Here is a 25,083-nt window from a genome sequence, read left to right as displayed (position 1 = left end):
TTGGACTGCTGGACTGCAAGGTTGGTTTGAAATGCAAGATCGCCAGTTCAAGCTCACCAGCTGCTCCTTGGAAATCCTATACAGGGTCACTATGAGTCAGAATTGACTTGATGGCACTTAACAGCAACAACCAATAAATCAAGCTATGGACTCCAAGTGTCCTCAGGCAGCAGAGCAAGCAGTGAGCACTGAGCTTAGCACAGAACAGGGAGACCGGGTCCAGGCCCAAACCACCACTTCTCCCAAGGACACTACTGGAATCTGAGGGTCATTAGCCAGGGTGTCAGGTATGAGCTTTAAACTGTATTTTTTTTAATGTACAATTCCTGGAAGGGCTATGACAGAAGAATATGGGAGAGGAAGAAAAGTGAAATAAACATCATGAAGGAATGTGAGTGGTTAAGTGGTCAGAAGGAGGAAATAAGGTTTAAGCCAGGCAGGATTTCATGGGAGCTTGGATTTGGGCAGTTTTTAGTGAGTGTTCAAAGAAGAGACCAGGAAATGTCCTCCCTCCAGTGAGTCTGAGGAGAGGAAAAGGGACTAAGCCTTGACAATGCAAGGGAAAGGGCAGGAGACAAATTCAGACACCAAGAGGCAGAGGGCAAAGTTAAGCAAAGAGTAGGAAAAGGTAGAGAGGCATTCTAGGAGAAGAAAGAACATGAAGGAAAGGAAAAGGGATGAAGTAATAAGGAGAGGGGCAATTATTTTAAGGGTATAGTTAAGACTTGGGGAAGAGGGAAAGGAAGAAAGGGTGGACAGAAGAACCAAATACAGGGCTGAATAAGGAATGGACCCTCCTGCATGTTGGCTGCTGGCACAGCAAGATGACAGCTGCCCAGGATGAAGAGGGCATGCTTCAGTTCTGCTCAACTTCTAGGCTGCTGCTGACAGGGGGTATGCATTCCATATGCTGCCATCCATGCAGAAGGACAGGGCTGAGTGGGCTTGGGAGGGAACCTTACATCACTGCTAGAATGACCATCTCATTCCTCTTCTGAGGAGGGACTTCCTCCTTTCCTGTTGAGCCAAGTTCCCTACTCCCTCAACGCCATCATCCCCCCAAAAAAAACACCTTTTGTATATGTCTCAGAACTTCTTTCCATAAATGTCATGGGCTGCACAAAGTTCTCCAGTCTTATCCCATTTCCCTATTCCAACACTTGCTTCCTTCTGCCAGTCTGCCCCTTCCCAGAAGGTTCTAGATTCTACCTTCTACCTGTTGCTCAAGGTCAGCTCAGGTTGCTCTTCCTCCTCCAGAGGAGGCATCTCAGCCTTCCATGTCAGGCAGGCCTCCCTTCTTTATGCTTTCCTTGACAGCTTGTTTGTCAAGCTTCATCCCGACCACTCATCAGCACAAAAAGCCTTCTACTGGTGTCCTTTTCAGTGCAAGCATTGTCTTCCTTGGGAAGAAATAAAGGACTCCCATCTCTTTGGTGACATTAACAGTATAGTTTAGCCAACACCTGCCTGGAGTTAATTCACCACCAGGCCCCCCAGCTCCAGGAGGCCTCACCGAGGCCCTTCATAGCAGAGAAAATGAGACCAGTGGAGGATGCTGAGCTAGAATGAAGTTGCCTTGGCAGGATGCAGCAAAAGTTGAGACATGACTAAAAGGGCCATTGTAGGGTTCTCACATTGGAGAACATGAGTGCACTGCCCTGGGTGGACTTCAGAACTGCAGGAAGAGGAGAAAGAAGCCAAAAGCCTAAAGGGATTTACTTCTCATCTTTTAAAAATATTTAGAAGCCTACATAGAATTTCTGACCAACAGAAGGTACTGTTGGGGAGTCAGCAGTTGACCCTCTAGAAAGCAGGCTATCCTTTCATCACTGCCTAGATGGTAGTTCAATGAACAACCAGAGTAAAAGGGAGACCACATAAGCCCAGACAGCATTATTTCACTCCATATTAAAGTCAAATGTGTTCTAGGGAGTTAGACACACACACCACTGCACCAAAAACCCTAAAACATCAAAATAAGATAGAAAAAAAAAAAAAAAAAGCACATGTTCAGTTGGCATCTTTCTAATCAAGGCAGGAATGTTCTCTCTGAACGATTCTGTCATAAATAGCTGTGTCTCTTATACAACCATCCACTCCACATATATATTGGTGGTGGTGGCTACGTGCTGTGGAGTCGATTCTGACTCATAGTGACCCTGTACAGGGTTTCTGAGGCTGTAAATCTTTACTCAAGCAGAAAGACTCATCTTTCTCCCATGGAACAGCTGGTAGTTTCGAACTATTGACCTTAAGGTTCACAGCCCAATTTGCAACTACTACTCTACCAGAGCTCCTTCCACATATATTTTATTATGCCCTGATTTAAACATGACACTGTACTAAGTGCCATAAAGAAGAACACAGATGTAAAACAGTTGGCCCTTAGCCTCAAGTGTGTACAAAGTATCTGCATGGCCTACCAGTTTCCACTCTGTTCCTCTTCCCATCTCCATCCCCTCCCCCTCTGGTGGACTGTGTTGCTCTGTCTATAAAGGATTCCCCTACCCAGTCCACCCACACCTCAGTAATCCCAGCCTCCTGCTTCACAAGATATGGGAAGAAGCCTTCCCATCTGAAAGAACTATTAGTGTATTTTGTGCATCTGTTTCACAAGAAACTCACTGTAACAATAGTTTCTCTTACAACAGCGGAAGTCCTGAACTCAGGGGAGCTTGAGGAAGAATCTATGGCCTCCTCCAGAGCTTCAGGTCTTATTCTGAAACCCAGCTCTACCGATGGGAGACTCATCACATCCCAAAGAGATGGGGTTACAAGACTTAATTAAAACAAGAAATTGCTATTTTTCATCTACCAAATTAGGATGATTCCATTTCCCAGAATTCATTCTAAGGAAGTACTCAGAGCAAATATAGTCATCATGGCCTAGCAAAATCAGGGTGAGTTGTGTCCCCCCAACAAAATACTTGGGTGGGCCAAGATTCTCGGTGGTTTGGTAGTTATGTAATAATGTAATGTGACAGCTATGTAATGACAGAATCAACCCCATGATGTGATCAGCCCTAATCTGATGTGAATATCCTATGTGTTGTAAATCCTAACTTCTATGTCCTGATGCAAGATAACGCACTGGATGCGCTGGACCACAAAGTCGATTTGAACCGCAAGGTTGGTGGTTCAAACTCACCAGTAGCTCCTTGGAAACTTTTAACCAGGTCACTATGAGTTAGAACTGACTTGACAACACTTAACAACAAAAACAACAAATAATATTAACGATGCCGGATACAATCTCCAGGATTAGGTTGTATCTTGAGTTAATCTCTTTTGAGATATGAAAGAGATTAAATAAGCAAGTAGAGCTCAGAGGGACCTACTATGACCAAGAAAGAAGAGCTAGGAGTGGAGTGCAGCCTTTGGACCTGAAGTGTCTATACTGGGAAGCTTCTAGATCCAGGGAAAGAATCATGCCGAGATGCAAGGGGATCTCCAAAGGATGCTGGACCTACAGGTTCTGAAAGGAGACAAGGACAAGGACCTTTCCCCAGAGTCAACAAGAAGAAAGGCTTCCCAGCACTCTGAATTTGGACTTCGAGCCTTACCTAAACTGTAAGAGAATACACTTTTATTTATTAAAAGCATCTACTCTTGGTATTTCTTTTATAACAACAGTAAATAACTAAGACACTGTCCCAATGCTAGAAATGTATATGTTGAGACATGGTAATTCCATCCAAATGAACTGAATGTAGTTATGTAGTCTTGCACATGGTGTCTGATAAATATTTCTTAACTTACTAATTGTTGAAAGAACGTTAGTGGTGTTTCTTATCATGTGTTGTAAATATAAATATGTAAGCTATAAACTATAAAGACAGTATCAGGTTGTTGTTGTGTGCCTTTGAGCTGATTCCATCTAAGCAGTCCTATAGGAGAGAGTAGAATGCCCTATTGGTTTTCCTAAACTGTAATCTCTACAGAAGCAGATTGCCAGGTTTTCCTCCTGAGGAGCCACTAGGTAAGTTCCAACTACTGACCTTTCAGTGAGCAGCAAAGGTCTGAACCATTGTGTGACCAGGGTTCCTTGTAGTATCATAAGTCTTGTTGATATTACATTCATTTAAAAACACAGAAGGGAATTGTTTAAAATTCACAAAACAAAATTAGAATTATTGCTGAGGGGCATGATATGGGTAGGTAACTTACTCCCTTCTTTGTATCTGTCAAATATTTTCATAATCAGAAAATAATGAAAGGATTGCTTGAAGACCCTAAGGCGGTCCTTAGGTTTGGGTCACACAAGTGTTGGGTCTGTGCATCTCTTCCCTGATGGCCCAGTCTTACCAGTGGGCAGTCCTTGCAGGTGGTCTTCCTGCACTCCAGTTTGAACCCTGAGATGACACCAGCCTGGATGGTGCAGTGGCAATTTGTACACACATCGATCATCAGACTCTTCCCGGGCTGGAATGAGAGGAACCAGGGTCTGGCTTCCCACCCCCCACCCCATTCACCTCATCCCCATCCACCTGCCCACCTGTAGCTTCCATGAGCCATCACCTGATGTTTCTCCTTCTCCTGTCCTGCCCTCTCACCTCAAGAATAACAATATAAGAGTGAGAGCTTCGTGGGAGTGGGAGACAGATTGAAATGTGTACAACATTTGGATGTTTCTATGTATGCAGAGGAAAGGCCATGTGCCTGGGATCGGTATCAAGGGGTGAGTGCTAGACAGAAGGGCCCAGGGCCTGGAGAGTTGGGAAGACTGTCCTATCCTAGGCTTTCAGATGCCTCAGGGGACCCTGCTGGCAATGGAAAGTGTGTTGGAGGCTTGTCTCCCAGGTTCCTTTCACTCCACTTAGGATGTTGGGCTGACCCTAACTTCCCCATTCTTCTCACAGCACCCCATCCTGGTCCCACCACTCACCTCAATGATGGTGCCATTGAGCACACAGGCCTGCACGGGCTCTGAGGGAGAGAGAGAAACACAGAGCATGAGTGTGCAGAACATGCCCTGGTGAGAACAGGCTTATGGGCTGGGAGCAGGACCAAAGGGCTTCCCTGCAGGGTCTTCTCCTCCCCTTCTGGACCTCTCTCTTCCATCTGCAGGTCAAACTCCCAGCCCTGCCTCCAGAGTATTGGGTCCTGCTTCCAGAACCCCTAGGACATTCCTTGCACAGACCTGCCCAGGGAGGATTTCCACACCAGCCTGCCCATACCGAGAAGATCCCTGACTACTCTTGTTTAAGTGAATTCACAGGGAAGGATGAGTGGGAAGATGCTTGAGTTTAGGAAAGAATAAAGCTCTTCTCTTAAAATTTAAGTCCCAAGATAAAGTTACACAAGGAATTCAGCAGGACAGGGTGATGGAGGGAGTTGGCATTTGTTTTCTTTTCTGTTTGTTTGCTTGTGGGAAGGTGGTCTTGCTAGTTGTTATCAAGTCGATTCCCACTGACATGTGCAGAGTAGATCGCTCCATAGGATTTTCAAGGCTGTGACCTTTCAGAAGCATATCACCAGGCCTGTCTTCCAAGGTGCCCTTGGGTGGGTTCAAACCACCAACCTTTTGGCTATTATTTATGCCCTTAACCCACTGCAACACCCAGGGAGTCAGAATGTCTTCAGTATCAGAAGTGATACAGCATGATTGAGAAGGTGGTCTTGAGACTCTGAGAAAGGAAGCCTGGGATTGAATCCCAGCTCTACCATTCATTAACTTCACCTGCACAAATGGAGGCAGTCACAGCTCCTCACCCCTGTGAGGGTTACCTGAGATAATGTTACAACACTCTCATTGAACACAGTGCTGGGCATAGGGTGACCTTGAGAAAACTGGTATTTTTCTCACCTTTATTTGTTTTCTCACAAGGGTATTAGGCACAGAAGAGAAGATTTTGATCCTACCCATTTCCCTCACTGCTAAAAGGGCAACCAACTCAGGAACTAGAACAGGGAGATAGGCTTGAAGGTGGGGCCCCAGGCCAGCATGCCTTACCGCAGCGACAGGTGGGGCAACACTCAGGGGTCTTGCAGTTCAACTGGAAGCCTGTGGGGCAGATGGGGACATCGAGCTGGGGACAGGAGACATTCCTCTGTTGCACAAAGACTTCCTCCTTCACACGTACACACTCGTTGAGGAGACAGGGGTTCTCGGGGGAGGCCCACTGAGAGCCAACCTGTGAAACATCTGAGTTAGTCAAACGTGCTGAGGCATTAGGGCCCACGGTCAGAATGGGATTTCTCTTGAGGGGCTGGTTTGGGCCCTGGAGGTGGGCCTCTACCTAATACTCAGAACCCACCAGGCAGCAAGTCTCGGTAGGAGGGAGATAAGATTCACAGAGGGAATGAGTGGAGCTCACTGCAGGACTGGGGAGATGGGCCAACACGGCAAGCTGCCACAGCCAGAGCTACAGAAGTAGCTGAGGGTCTGTTTAGGAATTGAAATAGTTTTTGCTTCTCTGGGTTGTAAAGATCTCCACTTTCCTAAAACCATCAGGAAGTTTGTTCTGAGGACCACGTCTGGATCAACTGTGGTACAGAACAGAATTTGCAGTTTATGGGACTCGTAGCACATACAGGAGGGTGAGGCTTTCTGAAACCAGCCACTCCATGAAGCAGGATCTCCAATTCACAGATGACCAGTGGACAGCAATCCCCAGGATTTCACAGAACTTTGGGGAAGGGAATTCTACTTCTCTCAGAATCTACAAAGTGGGAAGCTGAGGCAAGTTTTAGGGGACAAGGTAATCCTAGATGATATCTGGACTATACTGGCAGCTGGACTAAATTCTTCGTGGGGAAAACAAAGGGCAGGGAACACACTCCTATTTTAGAGATGAACCAAGATCAGTGTTAGACCACAGACATGGACTCCCAGACTGGTGACATCACTACCCTCCCTCCCACCAGGCTCAGAGCCCAGACCTACACTCTTCCAGTAAGACTGGGAGTCTCCCCTCGGTGAGCCGGCCATCACCTCACAAGCAGACGGCAGGCACCTTCCACAGCACTCACCTTCATGGAGAACATAAGTGAAGCCCTGTTAGGATAGAAAGAACAGTGAGGGCAGGCCAACAGCAAAGACAATGTTACTGGGCCCTTAGACTATTGCAGAAGAGGGACTGGAGTAGGCATCTTCATCTTTGTCATCAATCAATCTCAGAATCGTGCCAAGAAGCAATTAGAACGCATCAACCACTGAGTTACCAAGCTAGGTCTTGTTGTTGTTGGTAAGTGCCATTGAGTCAATTCTAACTCATAACGACCCTGTATAGGGTTTCCAAGGAATGGCTGGTGAGTTTAAACTGCCAGCCTCGTTGTTCTAACTGACCTTGCAGTCCAGTGTTTCATCCCACAGTGCCACACCAGCATAAAATAGCCGTGCCTTCTGAAAGCTTCTACTATAAAATCAAGATCCAGTCCATAAGATTGTTAAGTGCATTCCAGCATTCTTTTAGCAGCAGCTAACTGACCTGACCTTTATCATGGCTACATCTAGAGTATCTCATTAACTGGGGGAGAAGATTCAGAATGAATCAGAGCAGAAGAACTGTTATTATCCTAGCATCTAAATATAATTCTAACTAACTATGCAAAGTGAGAACCCTAATCCCAATACCTCTCAGCAGAGTGCAGAGATGGAACACAGTATTCTTTACATAGGAAAAATTAGATGAGAGTTCAATAGATCCCAACTTCCCCCAGGATGCCTGCCAGGGAGACTGGCATCCTAGAGTTTGCCAGTCCACCTTGTCCTGTGTAGGTCTTCCAATTTGGCCAAAGCATTAGGGACTTAGACTGAAACCCTCCATGGAAAAGTCTGAAGCAATGCACACACAGTAGGCAAAACAATGGCGTGTGTTGTTGTCCCAGGAGTCAAGGGGGAAAAAACCAGGACTATGTGTGGTAATGTGGGTTAATGCGCTGGACTGCAAAATCTATTTGAACTGCAAGGTCAGCAGTTCCAGCTCACCAGTCACTCTTCGGAAATTCTATCCAGGGTCACTATGAGTCAAAACCGACTCAACAGCACTTAGTAACAATAATATGCTTAATCTTGGAGCTGTGTCTTTAAGAACAGGTGTGGATACCAAGCTATTCTGTTCCCCAAGCACTCACAATCAGGGCCAAATCAAAAGATGCACATAACACTTGATCTTGGTCTACCTGGTGCCTCTCTCTGGGGGATGTGAGTACTCTAGAGACCCAACTCAACTTCATACCATCTCCATGGGGCCTACTGATATCCCTACCCACGTCATAGCAGTACACAGTGAGTTGTTCCCAACTTCATTCAGCTGAGATTCTAGGTCATTTATTGTGTATCTATGATGTACTGAAGGAGCTCTGGTTGTGTGGTGGGTTAAACGTTGGGCTGCTACCTGGAAGGTCAGTGGTTGGACTCCACCTGCTGTTCTGCAGGAGACAGATAAAGCAGTCTGCTTCTGTAAAGATTTCCATCTGCAGTTTTACTTTGTCCTACAAGGTCACTATGAGTCAGAATCTACTCAATAGCAGTGGGTTTGGTTTAGGTATGATGCCTCTTACTTAATAGTAAGAGGCAACAAATTAGGATAATATAATCTATATGCCCTACATTATAAAACAGAATGCACAAAATGCCCTAAAAGAAAGTCATAGGAGTCAGAAACAAAGACTCATGGGAATACAGAAGAGAGCAATGAATACATTTAGGGTTCGAGTATCACTCATGTACATCTCTCTCAAAGAGCTGAGTCATCTATTTGTGAGTTCTTTGTATTCCATGATGCCTGCTAGCATGGGAAGCCACATTGGTGCTGATATGGATGAGTCCCAGGCCAGATGCTTTGTTCCCTAAAGCCCCTTCTCATGTTCAAGAACTTCTCGGCGTGCCACCAAATTTCCAGCTGCCATATTTGTAAAAGTCTCTTCCATACCCCTATCATTCCTATTTCCTTGATGCAGACCAAGGTTTCACTCCACATTTCATCTCTCTCTTTTCCCATACTTCTACCAATCTTATTCAAAATATGCAGCCCCTTCTCCTTATGCTCTTCCCCACCCTGTACTCACTGATTTCCCAACTAACAATGGAACTAAGCAGATCTAATATCCACTCAACCTAAAGACATAGTCCACTGGAAAATAAACTCCTAATGTATTCAGAGGCACTGTCTTTCAAGCAGAGTTGCCATAGCCAAAGCAGAGGTGGGAGGCATGGAGCTCTGTCACCTGTCAATGAGCACAGTTTGAAGACCTCTTCCCTGGATCACACTGGCCCTTGCAGCACTTGTGTGGCCCGTTGCATAAATGTAAAAGACCAAGCCCTCTGCTAAGAGTCAGGACACTTCAATCTCTTCTAGCTTTAGATGAGCAGCAGAGCTGTGGTCATCGTCATTCCCTGTGCTAGTCCTTTGTTTTTTGATCCTATAAATGAGAACAACCCTGCTTCTTCTTCCTTCTGGAGGAGTATCATGTTACTGTTGCTCTTGTTAAGTCCACTAAGTCAGTTCTGACTCATAGTGACCCTATATAGGGTTTCCAAAGAGAAGCTGGTAGGTTTGAACTGCTGACCTTGTGGTTAGCAGTCCATGCTTATTCTACAGCACCACCCCAAGACTCTGAAGTGTCATAAAATATAACGGACTATTTTCAGTCCTTCAGAATATAGTCTTAATGCCATTATTTAATCTAATACTGGGGTCTAAGTGGAGAGTCAGGTGGTCGTGCATATTCAAAGGAAAAATTTCCTAAGGTTTACGCAGAGGTGCAGGAATTCCTCTTGTTGTCAACATGGAAGCTAAAGCCATAGGCATGTAGCCCCACCTATAAACTCTTTGGGAAACCAGCAATGTCTTTTGCTGCTCCCTTTACAGTATTTTTCTGATATGAAAAAGCAGAGAACTATGGGAGAGGTCAGGAAAGGTATTTTGTAGACTGTTACTTCAGGGAAAATCAAAAGATAAAGTGGTGATGCGTTCTTTTTGTCAAAATCTAGACCACAGCTTAATTCCAAGAAATGGGCCCAAATGTCTCTAGAGGGAAGGCCATAGCTGCTGTCATTTTTTTGGAAGCATGAAGTCTGCAGCCACCTTAAATTCATGGACTCTTCCCCCTTAACTCAAAACTTAATGCAGATCAACTTAGTATAATTCAATACAAAGTCTAGCCTACCCCTTCCTCTCAGCTTTATCTAAAACCAGATCTTCTTCCCAGAAGATGTCAACATCCAGCCTCTAAGACAGGGAATCCAATTTAAAGGGCATTATCTGTCAAAAATGCTAGATAGGGTGTCTCCTCCATTCATTCCCCTGACTTCCAATCCCACTTCTTTTTTGGACTCCATTCTCTTAGCCTATGGGGAAGACACTCACTTAGACAGTCAGGTTTATCCATATGAACATGCATTCTCCCCAAAAGGTTTACTAGACTAGAAAGAGAACCAAACGAAGGACCCAATCTAACTTTTCTTGAGAATTTAGTCTATGAAACACCAAGATTAAACAAATCAGATGGGAAAAGGATGAGCCTTGTTTGAACAAGGTTGAAATGAACAGTCCAAGTTCATTTGATTTGATAACATTATATAAACATAGTTTGAAAATCATCAATCTTTGTGGAAATATTATACTACATTAAAGCTGGGACAAATCCCAGAAATTCAGGACATATATCTGCTCTAGGAATAGGCTAAGTAAAGTCTTAAGGTGGAAGAGAGAAGAAAACAAATTTATGAGAAAGCAAAACTTTCTCAGAGAGGAAGGTAGCCTACAGTGAAGAGCTGGAGCAGATAAGCAGAAAGGTACAGGGACAAGGGATCAGACAAATGTAGACGAATGCTGCCTGACTATTGTCTATTGTCTATGAATGTTGCTGTTATAAACAGATGTAAAGTTGGCCTCTGACTCTTGGAGACCCATGCACAAGGGAACAAATGCTGTATGGTCCTGCGCCATCCCCAGGATCCACTGGGAATCAGACATTGTGATCCATAGGGTTTTCATTGACAGACTCTCAGATGCAGATCACTGAGCCTATCTTCATAGTCAGTCTTAGTCTAGAATTTCTGCTGAACGTGTTTAGCATCACAGCAACACACAGGGCTCCACTGACAGAGACGTGGTAGCTGTGGATGAGGGGCATGGGCCGGGAATGAACCTGGGTCTCCTCCATGATTGTTGTTGTTTTAAGTACTGACTCATGGTGACTGTGTATAGGGTTGCTGAGCAGTGGCTGATGGGTTTGAACCATTGACCTTGTGGTTAGCAGTTCAGTGCTTATCCTACAGTGCCACACCAGGACTACTCTTTCCATGATATGCACCCAGATTTCTTGCACTTAATTTCTTAGAGGTTCCTTTCTGAGCTTCCATAAGTTTCCTTTTTATTTAGCTAGCTTGGGTAAGTTTTGTTCCTGACAACCCAAATGCACAAAATATACTGGGTTCCAAATTTATTTTTTCAATGACTTTGAAACAGCACTTGCTTTATTTGCTAAGAAATCATCTCCATTGTCTTCCCTAGCCTGTGTGATGAGACAGAGACCAATGGTTTCCAAAACTTAATAGTCTCCAAAGGCACACCTGGATACCAGAGCACCATGCTCTCCCAAAGGTGCCTTAGCAACCAACTCTCACCCTCAGTCCAACAGTACAGGCAGAGAAGTAGATGAGTGGAATGGACTCTTCCATTTTGAGGTTCTCTCTGAGGTTTCCCATTCTATCATCAAGCTATATACCTTGGAGACAATGCCAAGAACACTGTTTCCACTGCTACCAACACTTGCAAAGCAACCTCAAAATGTATGTGCTTACCTGCCCTGGAAATGCTGTTTGTAATGTCACCTACTGACAGAGAATAGTGTAAAATCCACAAGCAAAATATGACCCACAGATTCCCTGCAGACCACTGCTCCCTCTTTTTCTGGGGTCTGATCAGTCTCAAATGTACAAGAGTAGGACATACATACCAGAACACATGGCTACCTTAGGGACACACCACCACAAGAATTAAAAACAGAATTTGGAAGCAATAGTCACATGTTCTGTACCTCAAACTATAAACATGGTTTGAAAATCACTAATCTATGTGGAAATACTATAGTGTCTTAAAACTGGGACAAATCCCAGAAAATTCAGGACATATGTCTGCTCTAGGAATAGGCTAAGTAATGTCTGAAGGTAGTAGAGTGAGGAAAAAATATCAAATCTCCTTTCTAGACCTTTAATCCGCTCTACATCTCTGCTCAAACCCACCCCATAGCCCTCTGGAGCTTACAATAGATATGACCACAAGCCAAAGACAGAATCACAGAAGGATAACCCAGAAATCTTGTCTTCAAGCTCCTTCCTCTTTAGCCGCCTGATCTCCTTTTTCCCCTCACTTCTGGCCTTGAACCAGAGATTAGTATAGGGCCTTTCTTGCTCCCTCCTGAGGTCCCCTTCCTCCATCCCTCCCCTGGCTGCTCTGCAGTACCAGCTCCTGTGCTCTACTTACCGACCTACAACCCTCTTCACAGGGTTTCTGGGAGCACTGGGTCACACGCAAGCCCATTACAGCATCCTCCATGTCGGTGCAGGTGCACACATCACAGCCCTCCTCCCAGAACCGGCCCACAGGGTAGATGGTACCTCGGTGGACACACACCTGCAAACACAAGATTTCCATGAGGTAACTCATTTGGCTTATTTAAACAAGCAGTTCATAAGTGACTACTGTGTTGGAAGTTGTACTAGATGCTGAGAATACAGCAATAAATAAAGCCAACATGGCCTTGTCCCATATGCATAAATGTTTCTAAAGTAGATTTTGTCCTTTGCCATTCCATGCCACCAGCCTTAGAAAAGGCATCCCTGGTCAACCCTGGAAGTGGTTCCTTGAGAGGCCTCCATGGTCCACAGGCCCAGTAGTAACACACTGACTGCTTCTGGCCAGTTTCACACATGCCTTTACTGAATTTAACTCCTTATTTACACCAAAAGCTAATCTCTATTCTGACAGCCAAGAGTCAATAGTGCCCTTGACCTTGGAACCCATCTTGGAGTGAATTGAAGGTAAAGGGAGATTGGGCAGGTACTGTGAATAAGTGTTCCCTCACGGCCCACAAGTGACAGAGATCATAACAGGCCAGGCTCTGAGACACAGAATATGAGATGTGTTTCAGGACAAAGGATCCTATTTGTAAGGCGTATAGGTTATGGAAGGGATGTGGGAAATGAGATTATAAGGGCTTGGTTGGGATCCCAATACATAAAGCCTGGGATGTCGACCATATTCAATGTTTAGTCTTTATTTTGTAGGAATGAGGTGTTAAGGAAGCTACTGACCAGGGTAATGGCAATTGTTTAATTAGTCTCAGTTCTGTCCTCTAAAATTACATAGAACAGATCTCTACCCTCATTCATACAAGTACAAATATTTTTCAACCATTATCATCTATCTGCTTAGTCTCCTAGGTTTTGCATAATTAATTTATTGAGTTGAGACCTAGCAAGAAGTTTATTAGAAAATGTTACCAACCTGAACTGGACCACAAGGTTGGTTTGAACTGCAAGGTCAGCAGTTCAAACTCACCAGGTGCTCCTTGAAAACCCTATGCAGGGTCCTATGAGTTAGAACTGACTTGACAGTGCCTAACAACAACAGGAGAGGTCTAGTGTCATTTATCATTTGACCCAGTATCTCCTGTCTAAGAATCCATCCCTAGTGCATCTGTCAAAACCATATGGCTGGGACCATCAAGGGAGAAGAGTGGAGTGCAGGACCCTATCTAGAGAAGCAGTGACACCAGAGATGCAGGCAGAGATGATGACATGGAGAGATGGAGCAGCTGGGGACTCTGGACTCAGGAAGGGAGAGGGGCTGTGTGCCGATGGCCAGGGGGCAGGCTTGTGGGGTGTACCCTTTGGTTGTTTGATGATGCATGCAGAGGACTGTGATCATTGCAATGAAATGAAATAAGATAGGGTGAATGTAAAGCTAATGTTCACCCCGTAAACTATCACATAATTCACAATAAAAACTTTAAAAAAAAAAAAAAGACCAATACACAATGTTATTTGTTACAGCATTATTAGTAGTAGCAAAAGACTAAAACTATTCAAACGTCCATCAACAGAGACTAGTAAAATAAACTAAGATGTATCCATGCAGCTATAAAAAGGAAACAGGAAGATATTCATATGTTGATATAGAAGTCTTCAGTATATATGTTAGGACTGAATTTATAATATACTATTCTTTCTATGATAAATGAGAAGAAATATAAATATAAAAATTCTTACATTTTCAAAAAATATGGGAGGATATGCCAAAAACTAATAAAAATGGTAAAATTATAGAGTAGAAAGAAGGAACAAAGCAGCAAAGACAAGGCTAGAAGTGAGACTTTTAGCAATTGATTTTGCTTTATAATTTGATTTGGTAATCATTTAAGTGTTTTACATTTTTAAAAAATTTAAATTAAAAATACAGCAAGAACAAATCCTAAAAACTGAAAATGGAAATATCTGATAAACTGGATATCAAGTCATTAGAATAACCATACAGAGGAAACAATGATCTCGAGTGCTGTCACAAAAATCCATTGTCACTGAATCCATTAGGACTCAGCACAACCCTACAGGCCAGAGTAGAACTGCCCTGCATGGTTTCCAAGGCTGAAATCTTATGGAAGCAGAATGTCATATCTCATAAACTAGATGTCAGACCTAGCCATTAATCCTAGTGATTAATTACATTCAAGTTCAATTTGTGGGGGAGGTGACTGTGATTTGCAAAAATATATCATAGACAATGCTGTATGTGTTACCTACTGCATGAAACTTAGGAGGCACATAATGTTCAGCTATCCTACTTTTAAAGACAAGACTAATTACTCAGTTCAGTTGATATCAGTCTTTTCTCCAACATCAAGTTTTCCCCATCAACAATTTAATTAATGGAGTGGCTGGTGAGTTTGAACCATGGCTCTTTTGGTTAGCAGCTAAGTGATTTAACAATTGTCCAATAAGATTCCTCCCAAGTAATGTTAAAACCAAGTATTTTCACTGTCCATCTCTAATGGGTTTTATTCTTGGGACAAAAAGAACTGCAAACAAATCTTAACTGCTTTCGGTAGAGAGGTAAACCTAGGAATTGCCTTAAGCATAATTTTACTGTAGCACAACTTTACTAGAAATATAGGGAATGAAGAAACACATCAAGTAAAACCATAAGAAAGCCATCAGTCAAATCCAGATGACATTCTACAGGACAAATGACCAGCTTCTTCAATAATTTAAAATGGCATAAAAGAGGGGGTTACTATAGATTAAAGAGACATAAGAAACATTAATAAAAACTTTCCAGTCTAGAAGCGGAGGTCCCTAGGACCATCAAGGGAGAAGAGCAGAGAGCGAGACCCTACCCATTGAAGCAGTGATGCATGAGATGGAGGCAAAGACGATGACGTGGAGTGATGGAGCAGCTGGGGACTTTAGATCCAGAGAGGGAGAGGGCTGTGTGCTGAAGACCAGGGCGGTGTGGGGGGCAGGCTTGCAGGGTATACACTTTGGTTGGTTGATGATGCATGGAGGAGATTGTAATCATGGCAATGAGATGATATATGATAGAATGAATGTAAAACTAATGTTCTCCCATGTAAACTATCACATAATTCAAAAAAAAAAGAAACACGAATAAAGAAAAGAGCCAAAGAAGAAAGAAAAAGAGAATATCAATGAAAGCAGCAGCAGCCAACTGTCACCTCTTAGACTTGCTCCTACTTTTCCAGAACTTGGACACTTAGACACCTTGAGCTGGAAGAGCACCCAGAAGAAGCAAAGGTCTAAAACATCCAGGTGAATGAACATCTGTTCTTGCCCTTACAGGCTCTTTTCTCTTATAGGGAAAGAAAACTGCAACTACTTTTAGTTACTCATTCCAGAACTTTCCCTCAATAACTCAGCAAACTGTGACTATTCTCAGGCCTGTATGCTGAGCAAATAATCTGAGAAGCTGGCTTATATGAAGAATGTGGCATCAGGATTGGAGGAAGTCTCATTAACAATCTGTGATATGCAGATGATACAACTTTGCTTGCTGAAAGTGAAGAGGACTTAAAATACTTCCTGATGAAGACAAAAGACCATAGACTTCAGTATGTACTGCATCTCAATGTAAAGAAAACAAAAATCCTCACTACTGAACCAATAAACAACATTCTTATCAAAGGAGAAAAGATTGAAGTTGTCAAAGACTTCATTTTTCTGGAATCCACCATCAACACTCAAGGAAGCAGCAGCCAAGAAATCAAATAACATATTGCATTATGCAACTCTGTTGCACAAGACCTTTTTAAAGTGTTGAAGAGCAAAGATGTCAGCTTGAGGACTAAGGTGTGCCTGACAAAAGCCATGGTATTTTCAATAACCTCATATACATGCGAAAGCTGTACAGTGAATAAGGAAGACCATAGAAGAACTGATGCTTTTGAGTTATGGTGCTAGATGAGAATATTGAAAGTGTCGTAGGCTGCCAAAAGAACCAATAGATTTGTGTTGGAAGAAGTACAGCCAGAGTGCTCTTGGAAGCCAGGATAGCCAAACTTCATCTCTCATACTTCGGACATATTGTCAGGAGGAACCAGTCGCTGGAGAAGGATATTATGTTTGGTAAGGTAGAAGGTCAAAGAAAAATAGGAAGACCCACAGCGAGATGGATTAGCAAAGTAGCAGATCAATGGGCTCAAGTGTGGCAACATTTTGAAGTTATCCCAGGACTGGGCAGCGTTTCGTTCTGTTGTGCATAGGGTCACCATGAGTCGGTACCGACTTGATGGCACCTAACAACAACAACATCCTCAGGCCTTCCAGCTGCAATTCGGGCTCATTTCAACTCCCATTCTTCATTTCCATTGCCTTCGATTAAAACTTTCTTGATAGCTCTTCTTGGTGGATCTCTCCCCTATACAATTGTTATCCACATTTAATGTCTGTATCATTCATTGACACTTTCTTATGTTTAGTTTATAGATCATTCTCTTATATGTGCTGATAAGACCACGAGTAGGGACTCCATCTTATATTTCTCCTATAGCACTTAATCCAGTAGCTGTTCTTGTATAATACTACTTTCTCAGTGAACACTGGATAGGTAGATGAATTAATGGCAATTAACAAATGAGTGCTAACCAAAAATTGGTGATTCAAACCCAACATCCCTTCCTTGGAAATGCTATATAGGGTTACTATGAGTTGGAACCTACCCTACAGCACTTAACAACAACACCAAATCATCCATTCTACTGTATTTTCTTATCTAACCTATAAATAAGTTATTTAAAAGTAGGGACCACATCTTATACATTGTTTGTAACTCAGCATCCAATGATGCTGAGTGCATCTCTATACCTCCTGGAATGACTACATTTTCATTTATGCTGAAGCTGGAATCCCAATTCCTCTGGGCAGGAAAGGAAGGGTTTGTAGAGGTGACTCTTCCATGAAGAGCTCATGTCTGACCATCATCCCCAAGTCAGCAGCCCTTACCTTGTCAGGGAGGCAGGTGGTTGTGCTACAACCACAGTCATTGGTGATGACTGAGGCCAGATATCCCAGAGGGCAGCTCACTGTAGAGTTGACACAATTGCAAACACACTCATACTCATCACAACACTGGGTCTTCTGAAGGGTTGGTGTCCGGTGTGGGGGGCAGGCAGGTGGGGGCTCCTGTCTGCACTCCTCCTTCCTGCAGGCTGAGTTGTAGCACAAAGAGATGCCCTTAGTTCTGCCACATGAGCATTACAACCAGCCAGGGGTTCATGAATATTCAGCTATAATGTAAGGTCTAGACCCAGAATATTAAATTAGTAATGCATGTGAGCCCAGCTGCAAGACATTCAGTTATACCTAAAAACTGTTAGCCTGCAGAACAATAAAAACATTAATCAAAAGGAGAGCTATGAAGTTAGGCATTCTCATGCAGAAAAGCCTGTGTCCTGCTCTATTACCTTCATGTATATCTGGAAGAGGTGGGATCCTTTCAGCTACTGATTCTCAGGGACCCCAGATATAGAAATCTAAGGCCCAGTTAACTGCAGGAAACCCTGAGCATACCATAGCTGCATTATCTATGGTCCTCTATTGTAGGTCCTCCAATAATGTTGAAGAAAAGAATGCCAGTCATCAATCTCATCTTATAAATGCCAAATCCTATCTCTGTGTTCTATGCCTACTCCCAACTTCTACCATATGTAACATCTTATCCTCCCACCCTCAGAGTCTTATATCTAAGAACTCAAGTGAAGCCAGGTTCTCAATCAACAGGACAAGAATACCACTTGACTTAGAGAAGGTATTTTCAGTAGCTAAATATAGAATTAGCTTTCTTGACATTTTGCTTAAATTAAAGCATTTGATAATTAAATATACAAACTACAAAGGAAAAAAAAAAACCTATCAATTAGTTTGATAATAAAATCTAATGATGAGGCCAAGCCAAGGGAAAATTTCTTCCTTCACCTGGGATATGGGAGGATGAAGGCAAATAAAGATTGGTTTCTAGAATCCTTCCCACCTCAACCTGACTGCTTTTTAGTATGCCCAAGAGGGAGGTACTTGGACTGTACTCATCTCCAGCACATCTTCAGCAGCAGACAGCTAGAAGAAAATTCTAGAGGACACCTTTAGTCCAGGTGTTACTTAAATTCTTCTGTTCTAGATATACCCTGAAAGCAGATTAAGCTAACTACAATACATAGAATGACATGATCTTTGACTGAAGGAGATTACATTCTCTGCACCAGGTAAGAGTGACCACCCCAGCCCCTCCCCATTCACAGAGACTTTACCACACGTGAAGCTGGGTCTGCACTCGCCAGGATTGGTCAGTGTTGGCTGGAGGCCACCTTCACAGTGAGGCATTGGGGGCAAGTCACAGTTCACCAGGTCACACACTAAGGACCAAGAAAGAGAGATATCCACTCAGTGTTCAGAGAAGTACTCTTTTATCATCTGTGAGTGAGATCCTACATTCCTATACAAGAAGACTTCAACTGTTTTAAATTGTTGTTAAGTGCCATCAATTGGTTCTGATTTATAGCAACCCTTTATAGGGTTTCCAAGGAGTAGCTGGTGAGCTTGAACTGCCGACCATGCAGTCCAGAGCATTACACCCACAGCACCACACCAGCACTCCACGGTTTTAAATAAGTGATGATAATGATATAATGGATGGATAGATAATAGATAGATTAATTGATAGATCCTAGTCATGTGATAACCTTATCATCACCTTCTAGGATTCCTGATCTAAGTCGTATCACTTGTATCACTTGAAATCGGCAGATCTCAGTTTCTTCTTTTGTAACATGGAAACTCTACCTTTAAGGCTAATCTGGAGATGCACTGAAATAATATAGACATAGTACTTGGCACAATGTAGGAGCTTAATAAGTTGTGAGGGACTTGAACTAAAGGATCCCTCTAGTTCTCTCTACCATTAACATTCTCTAAAACCTATTTTTCACAAATTGTTCCCCAGATTTCCCTTCCCCACAGAATTTTTATTTATCCCTGATAGATTTCACCAGCATAAGTAAATTTCTCAGATTTCATTCATCTTAGATCTTTGGACCATCTATTTGCTCTCCCTGGATGACTTTGCATCATTGTCAGTGTCACAGGCTGTGCAGTCCAAGAAAAGCATTGGACAAAGCAGAGACAAGGCCACTAGAAATCTCTTACTTCACTTCTATCAGCTCAGAATTCATTGGATTATACCATTATTCAGGCCACTATTCACAATTTAGTGTGCAAACCTATCATGAAACCTTTTAACAAATAATTAACTTGTTGATTCAAGGTGCCCTATGTGTGGTCTTCTCTGTATCTAGTATCCCAGAATGTTATTGGAAAGAAAAATGGGTTCCTTTGGCACAACTATTTAAGTAAATCTCTATGGCCCATCACCTCAGTGAATATATCATTCTTTTCCATATACTTTCACGTTCTAAGCTTAATAATCCACTGCAAAACGTTTCTGGTAAGCAAATCCTAATTTCCAGAGGTTTCTCTTTCCACTGTTTGGAAAATCCAAACAATGCTTACCAGTACATTTCAACTCTCTGTGGCTAGGACTATATCTACCTTCCAACATCCACAACACAGTTCCTCTACAAGTGGAGCTTGAACCCTGAATAAATGTCAAACGTAGGACACATACCACACTCATACTCTGGGCAGCACTGGTCTTGACTCTGGCGGAGGCGGGCCACTTCACACGGGCCACATGTAGGAGCTGTAAAGAAAGAATGGCCACTAAGTCAGAGAGAAATAAACAATAATACAGCCAGGAAAGCAGTGAATAATGTTGCAGACTCTCGTTCATTGAAAACCACCCTGAAGCCTGTATAGTAAGCCCACAAGAAATCAGATATGGGAACTCTGAGAAAATGAGTCTCTCGCTTTGTGTCCTGCTGATTACTTCAAATTTACCCTTCAAGAGTCTATGAGTCTGAGGGTCAAGGAGAGCAGTTAAACTCCAAGATGGTCCACTTCAGGTCAGAATGGGGAACCCCAAGCCCAGGGAAGTAAAGAAGGGTAGGGCTAGCACCAAGGAGGAAGGTTGGGTCAAGGAAATTAATCTAGGGGCCCAAGGTTTGGTTGTGATTTATAAGGTCTGAAGATAGTGTGGCTTGATGGGAATGGAAGCTCTTCTTCCTCCAAGAGCCCCAAGGAGGGGTGGACACACTCACCTCTGGCTGTTGGGCAGGGCTGTGAGGTGCAGTTGACCTTTCGCCCACTCAGGCATATGCAGATCTGACAAGGTTGGTGGTCTGGAACCCAGGTTTCCAGAAACTGAGAGGAAAACAAAGGAAAGAGTGGTTCAAGAATGCTTCAGGACCCAGAGTCTCGGAGTCCATGTAATTCAGTTCTCCCTCACTTCTCTCCTGGCTTGGTTCCTAGACATTTCAGACCCTCAAAGATGAATAAAAGCAGGTTGAGAGGAAAAAGATGTAGAAGCATTAGGTGCTCTCAGAAAGGTTATCTCCATCCTGTCATGTAAACTCATGGACCACAAGTTACACATTTAAGAAACTTAGCAGCATTCATTTCGGTCTTCTCTGATGGTGGCACTGTAATAGCTAAGCAAGAAAATGAGAGTTCTTGTATCACACTGGAGTCCCTTGGTTATATAAATGATTAACACTCTTGGCTGCTAACCCAGAGGTATCTCAGAAGAAAGGCTAGTGGTTATGCTTCTGAAAAGCCAGTGTCTAAAAGGGCAGATATTTTATTATCTCACTTATATGATGAGGTAAATGTATGGTGGTGGTGGTGGATGTATGCTGTTGAGTCGGTTCTAACTCATAGTGACCCCATATAGGGTTTCTGAGGCTGTAACTTTTTACATGAGCAGAAAGCCTCTCTTTCTCCCAAGGGGCACCTGGTAGATTCAAACTGCTGACCTTGTGGTTAGCAGCCCAACTCATAACTCACTATGCTACCAAGGATCCCTAGGCAAATGTATATTTGTTGTTGTTATGTACTGGCAAGTCAGTTCCAAATGTATAGATATCAAAATTTATTAGTGATTATCAAGGGAAGGGAGGGAAGGAGAAAACAAGGGCCATTGTTTGGAAAGCAGTGTTTCTGTTTATGGTGACCAGAAATCTAGCAGTGATTATGGGTGATGGTTGCATAACATGATTAATAAAGCTGATCTCACTAAAATGTACTTCTGAAAAATGTTCTGCTATACATTTTTTACAACAATAAAAAAATCAGCCATTGAAAGTTCTACACATCCTACTTAATTGTCCTAATATTGTACTTAATGCTTCTGTTCTACCTCCTAGTTTGTTGTATAGTGCCTGGGGTCTTAAACATTTGCAGCAGCCATCCATGATACAACAACTTGCTCTGTGCCCCTGGACCAACTGAGGAATACAAGGAGAAAATGAAATATACAGCTAACTGCCTCTATGAACAGTTGTTTCCTTTGCCACAACAGAAGAAAAAAAAAATTGAATGGTGCCTGGTTACCATTACTAAACATTCTGATCAAAGTCCTCTAGAAGACCCTAATCAAAAGAAAGGAAATGTTACACAGAATTCCAAATTATCATGGAATCCAGACTTTTTTGGAGTCACTGAATTTAAATGAAGGTCTGAAGTTACTGCCCTGAAATAATCTTTACACATTAAACCTTACACCAAAACTATCTCCTGAAGTTTTCTTTAAAATAAACAATATTGTTGCTGTTAGGTACTGTCAAGTTGGTTTCGACTCAAAAAGACCCTATGTACAATAGAATGAAATACTGTCCAGTCCTCACAATTGTTCCTGTTTGAGCCCACTGCTATAGCTACCTTGTCAATCCATCTCATTGCGGGTCTTTCTCTTTTTCAATGACCCTCCACTTGACCAGGTCCTTGTTTGGGGACTGTTCCCTCCATGTCATCAGAAGAGATAGTTCGGGCATGTATGTGAGACAAAGTCTCACCATCCTTGCTTCTAAGGAGTTGTCTATTTCTTTCGGATTTGTTCATTCTTCTGGCAGTCCATGGTTTATTAATTCAATAGCATCAATTCTTCTTCAGCCTTCCTTATTCAATATCCAGCTTTCACATGGATATTAAGTGGCTGAAAATATCATAATTTGGGTCAGGCACACCTTAGTATTCAAAGTGATGTCTTTGCTTTTTAACACTTTTAAGAGATATTTTGCAGAAGATTTGCTCATTACAATATGTCATTTGATTTCCTAACTGCTGCTTCCAGGAGAGTTCACTGTTGATTCAAGTTAGCAAAGAACGTCTGCCCTGAGCATTGAGCGCTTTTAAAATAACGATCTAAATGGCATCAAATTGACAGCAACTCAAAAGGTTAGCTAGAAAGCCAAGGGAGCAGTGAGTTTATGTTAATGGGAAAGCAACAAGTTGGGGAAAGAGGGTCAGAATGACTGCATAACTTGAAGAAAGTAATCAATGTCACTGAATTATACATGTAGAAAAGTTTGAATTGGTGTATATTCTGCTGTGTATATTTTCAACAACAAAAAGAAAGAAAGAAGGAAGGAAATTATATGAAGTATAGCTCTACTCTGACACACATGAGGTCACCATGAGTCAAAATCACTTAGTTTTTAAAATTAATGGCCCACGTGGAACTACATTTATTTTTCTGTAATATCTACTCTTGACACTAATTTATCACAGACAATAGAAAATGCAGGTTCTCTCTTTTATGTGTCCAATGACAGTGGTATAGTCAGCTTTAGAATAGGTATGGATTATATTTAGCAAGAGGCTCTAAATATACTCTATCAGTAATCATCTTATCAACTGGATTTCTCTAACCTTTGGCAGTTCAGAATTGGTTCAGTGTCACACAAAATCTGAAGGTAGAGATTTAAAATTTTTATATAGCTTCCTCAAATATTGGGGGCGTCATTAAAAGAATGTATATTTATTAAAATATAAGAATAGATGTTATGTTTAAGTACCTGGAAAAAGAATTTTTCAAGAGAGGACTTCCGGCGCTTCCCTGACCAGGCAGCTCAGGTAGGGCAGTCTTGGGGAAGAGGGGCGGAATCGCACATAAGAAACCTCTGTCTAGCAGACAGACAGCCTTTGAACAAACATCAGATCTTATATTTCAACATTCTGAACTCGTTTTTTTTAAAGATCAAATTGCTGAGGAATTACAGGCATTTTAAGCTTTTGCCTGCCTGCACGTGGCTCCCGCTTTCGCGCCCGTGCCGGCGAGTGCCTCTGCCCCCTGCAGACCTTGGAATGCAGGGCTAGACCAACCCCACTTAGAAGGCTGCATTTCCAGAGAAAAGGAAGTATAAACAAACAAAACCTAACAAATAGAGAGGGATATCGGTGCAGATATCAGAAAATTTGGGGTACCCACGGTGCAGAGACACTGAGAGAGGCATTTTTTATGTCATCAAATACGGACACTACCTCCCTGCAGCCACGATCCCCAGCCCTCTACTGCCCCGGCCTAGACCAGCCCTCTGCCAAGGCACTGAGGCTCAGGAACACCAAAGGCACAGGCCCGCCCACTGAGGCCAAGGCCCTCCCAAGGCCCAGACACTCCCACTAAGGCCAAGGCCTGCCCTGAGGCCCAACCCGCCCACAGACTGGTCACAAAGGACCAGGCCCAACCAAGGCCCAACCCTCCGCATAGCCAGGTCGCTGAGACCCAGGGACCCGGAGGCCCAACCCACCGCGTAGCCCAGTCGTCAAGGCCCAGTGCCCCTGAGACCCAACCCACCCTCAGCCCGGTCCCCGAGGCACAGGACCCTGAGGCCCAATCCGCCCAACCCGCCCACTGAGTCACAAGCTGCCCAATGCCCAGCTGCTGATACCCAAGCCCCCTGAGGCCCAAACTGCCTGCCTGAGGCCCAAACCACCAGCCTGAGGCACAAACCACCGGCCCGAGGTCCAACCCTCCTGCAGCCCGGTCACCGATGCCCAGGCCCCCAGAGGCCCAAACCACCTGCCCTAGGCTCAACCCACCCGCCTGAGGCCCAAACGGTCCCCCGCCGAGGCTCAGGACCAACTGAGGCCCCAAAAAGTTACTCTGAGTTAAGAAATAAGGAAAGTGAAAAGGGAAGACCACATCCTGATCACATCTTCCTGGAGGTAATCAGAAAACATAAAAAATTACCAAAATACATACTTAATTAATTATCAGGGCCACAGATAAACATTAAACATGTCCAAGAAGCAAAAGCAGATGACCATATGGGCACATGTCCAGAAAAAAGATAAAATATCTGAGACAAATAAACTAGAAGTACACCTTCACTCCATGCTGGAAGGAGGGCAGGCCTTGGCGATACCTGAGAAAGAATTCACAAAAATGATTATAAAATGTCTCAAAACACTTTACAATGGAGTTGAGAAAAATAAGGAAGAAGTCAGAAAAGCGCTACAGGAACAATCAAACAAGATAGATACAACATTGATAACAATCCAAAACCTACAGAAAGAGGTCCAAACAATCAACAACAAAATGGCAGAAATAGAAAACTCTCTGAAAGGGCAGAGGAGTAGAATAGATGAGATGGAAGGAAGAATCAGTTAGCTGGAAGACAAGTCTCTCAATACCACTAAGATAGAAGAACAAACCCAAAAAAGGGTAAAAA

The 25,083-nt window shown here is 43.1% G+C and overlaps 1 protein-coding gene across 1 annotated transcript in view; it reads right to left on the bottom strand.

Moving 5' to 3' along the window:
* Positions 1-25,083, bottom strand: part of VWF (von Willebrand factor) — a 219,884-nt gene that overhangs the window by 16,018 nt on the left and 178,783 nt on the right. The window contains exons 39-47 of the mRNA XM_006862763.1: positions 20,674-20,776; positions 20,142-20,216; positions 18,769-18,873; positions 17,468-17,673; positions 12,435-12,584; positions 6,887-6,997; positions 5,954-6,134; positions 4,886-4,926; positions 4,306-4,422 (exon numbers count right to left, since the gene is read on the bottom strand). Of these exons, the coding sequence (XP_006862825.1) occupies positions 4,306-4,422; positions 4,886-4,926; positions 5,954-6,134; positions 6,887-6,997; positions 12,435-12,584; positions 17,468-17,673; positions 18,769-18,873; positions 20,142-20,216; positions 20,674-20,776 (1,089 nt within the window). The remainder of the gene's footprint in view (positions 1-4,305; positions 4,423-4,885; positions 4,927-5,953; positions 6,135-6,886; positions 6,998-12,434; positions 12,585-17,467; positions 17,674-18,768; positions 18,874-20,141; positions 20,217-20,673; positions 20,777-25,083) is intronic.

This window comes from Chrysochloris asiatica, unplaced genomic scaffold (genome assembly GCF_000296735.1).
Source record: "Chrysochloris asiatica unplaced genomic scaffold, ChrAsi1.0 scaffold00050, whole genome shotgun sequence".
In the NCBI taxonomy this organism is placed as follows: Eukaryota; Metazoa; Chordata; class Mammalia; order Afrosoricida; family Chrysochloridae; genus Chrysochloris; species Chrysochloris asiatica.
The sequence above is the reverse complement of the archived record's forward strand: the minus strand, read 5'-3'. Positions and strand labels throughout refer to the sequence as shown.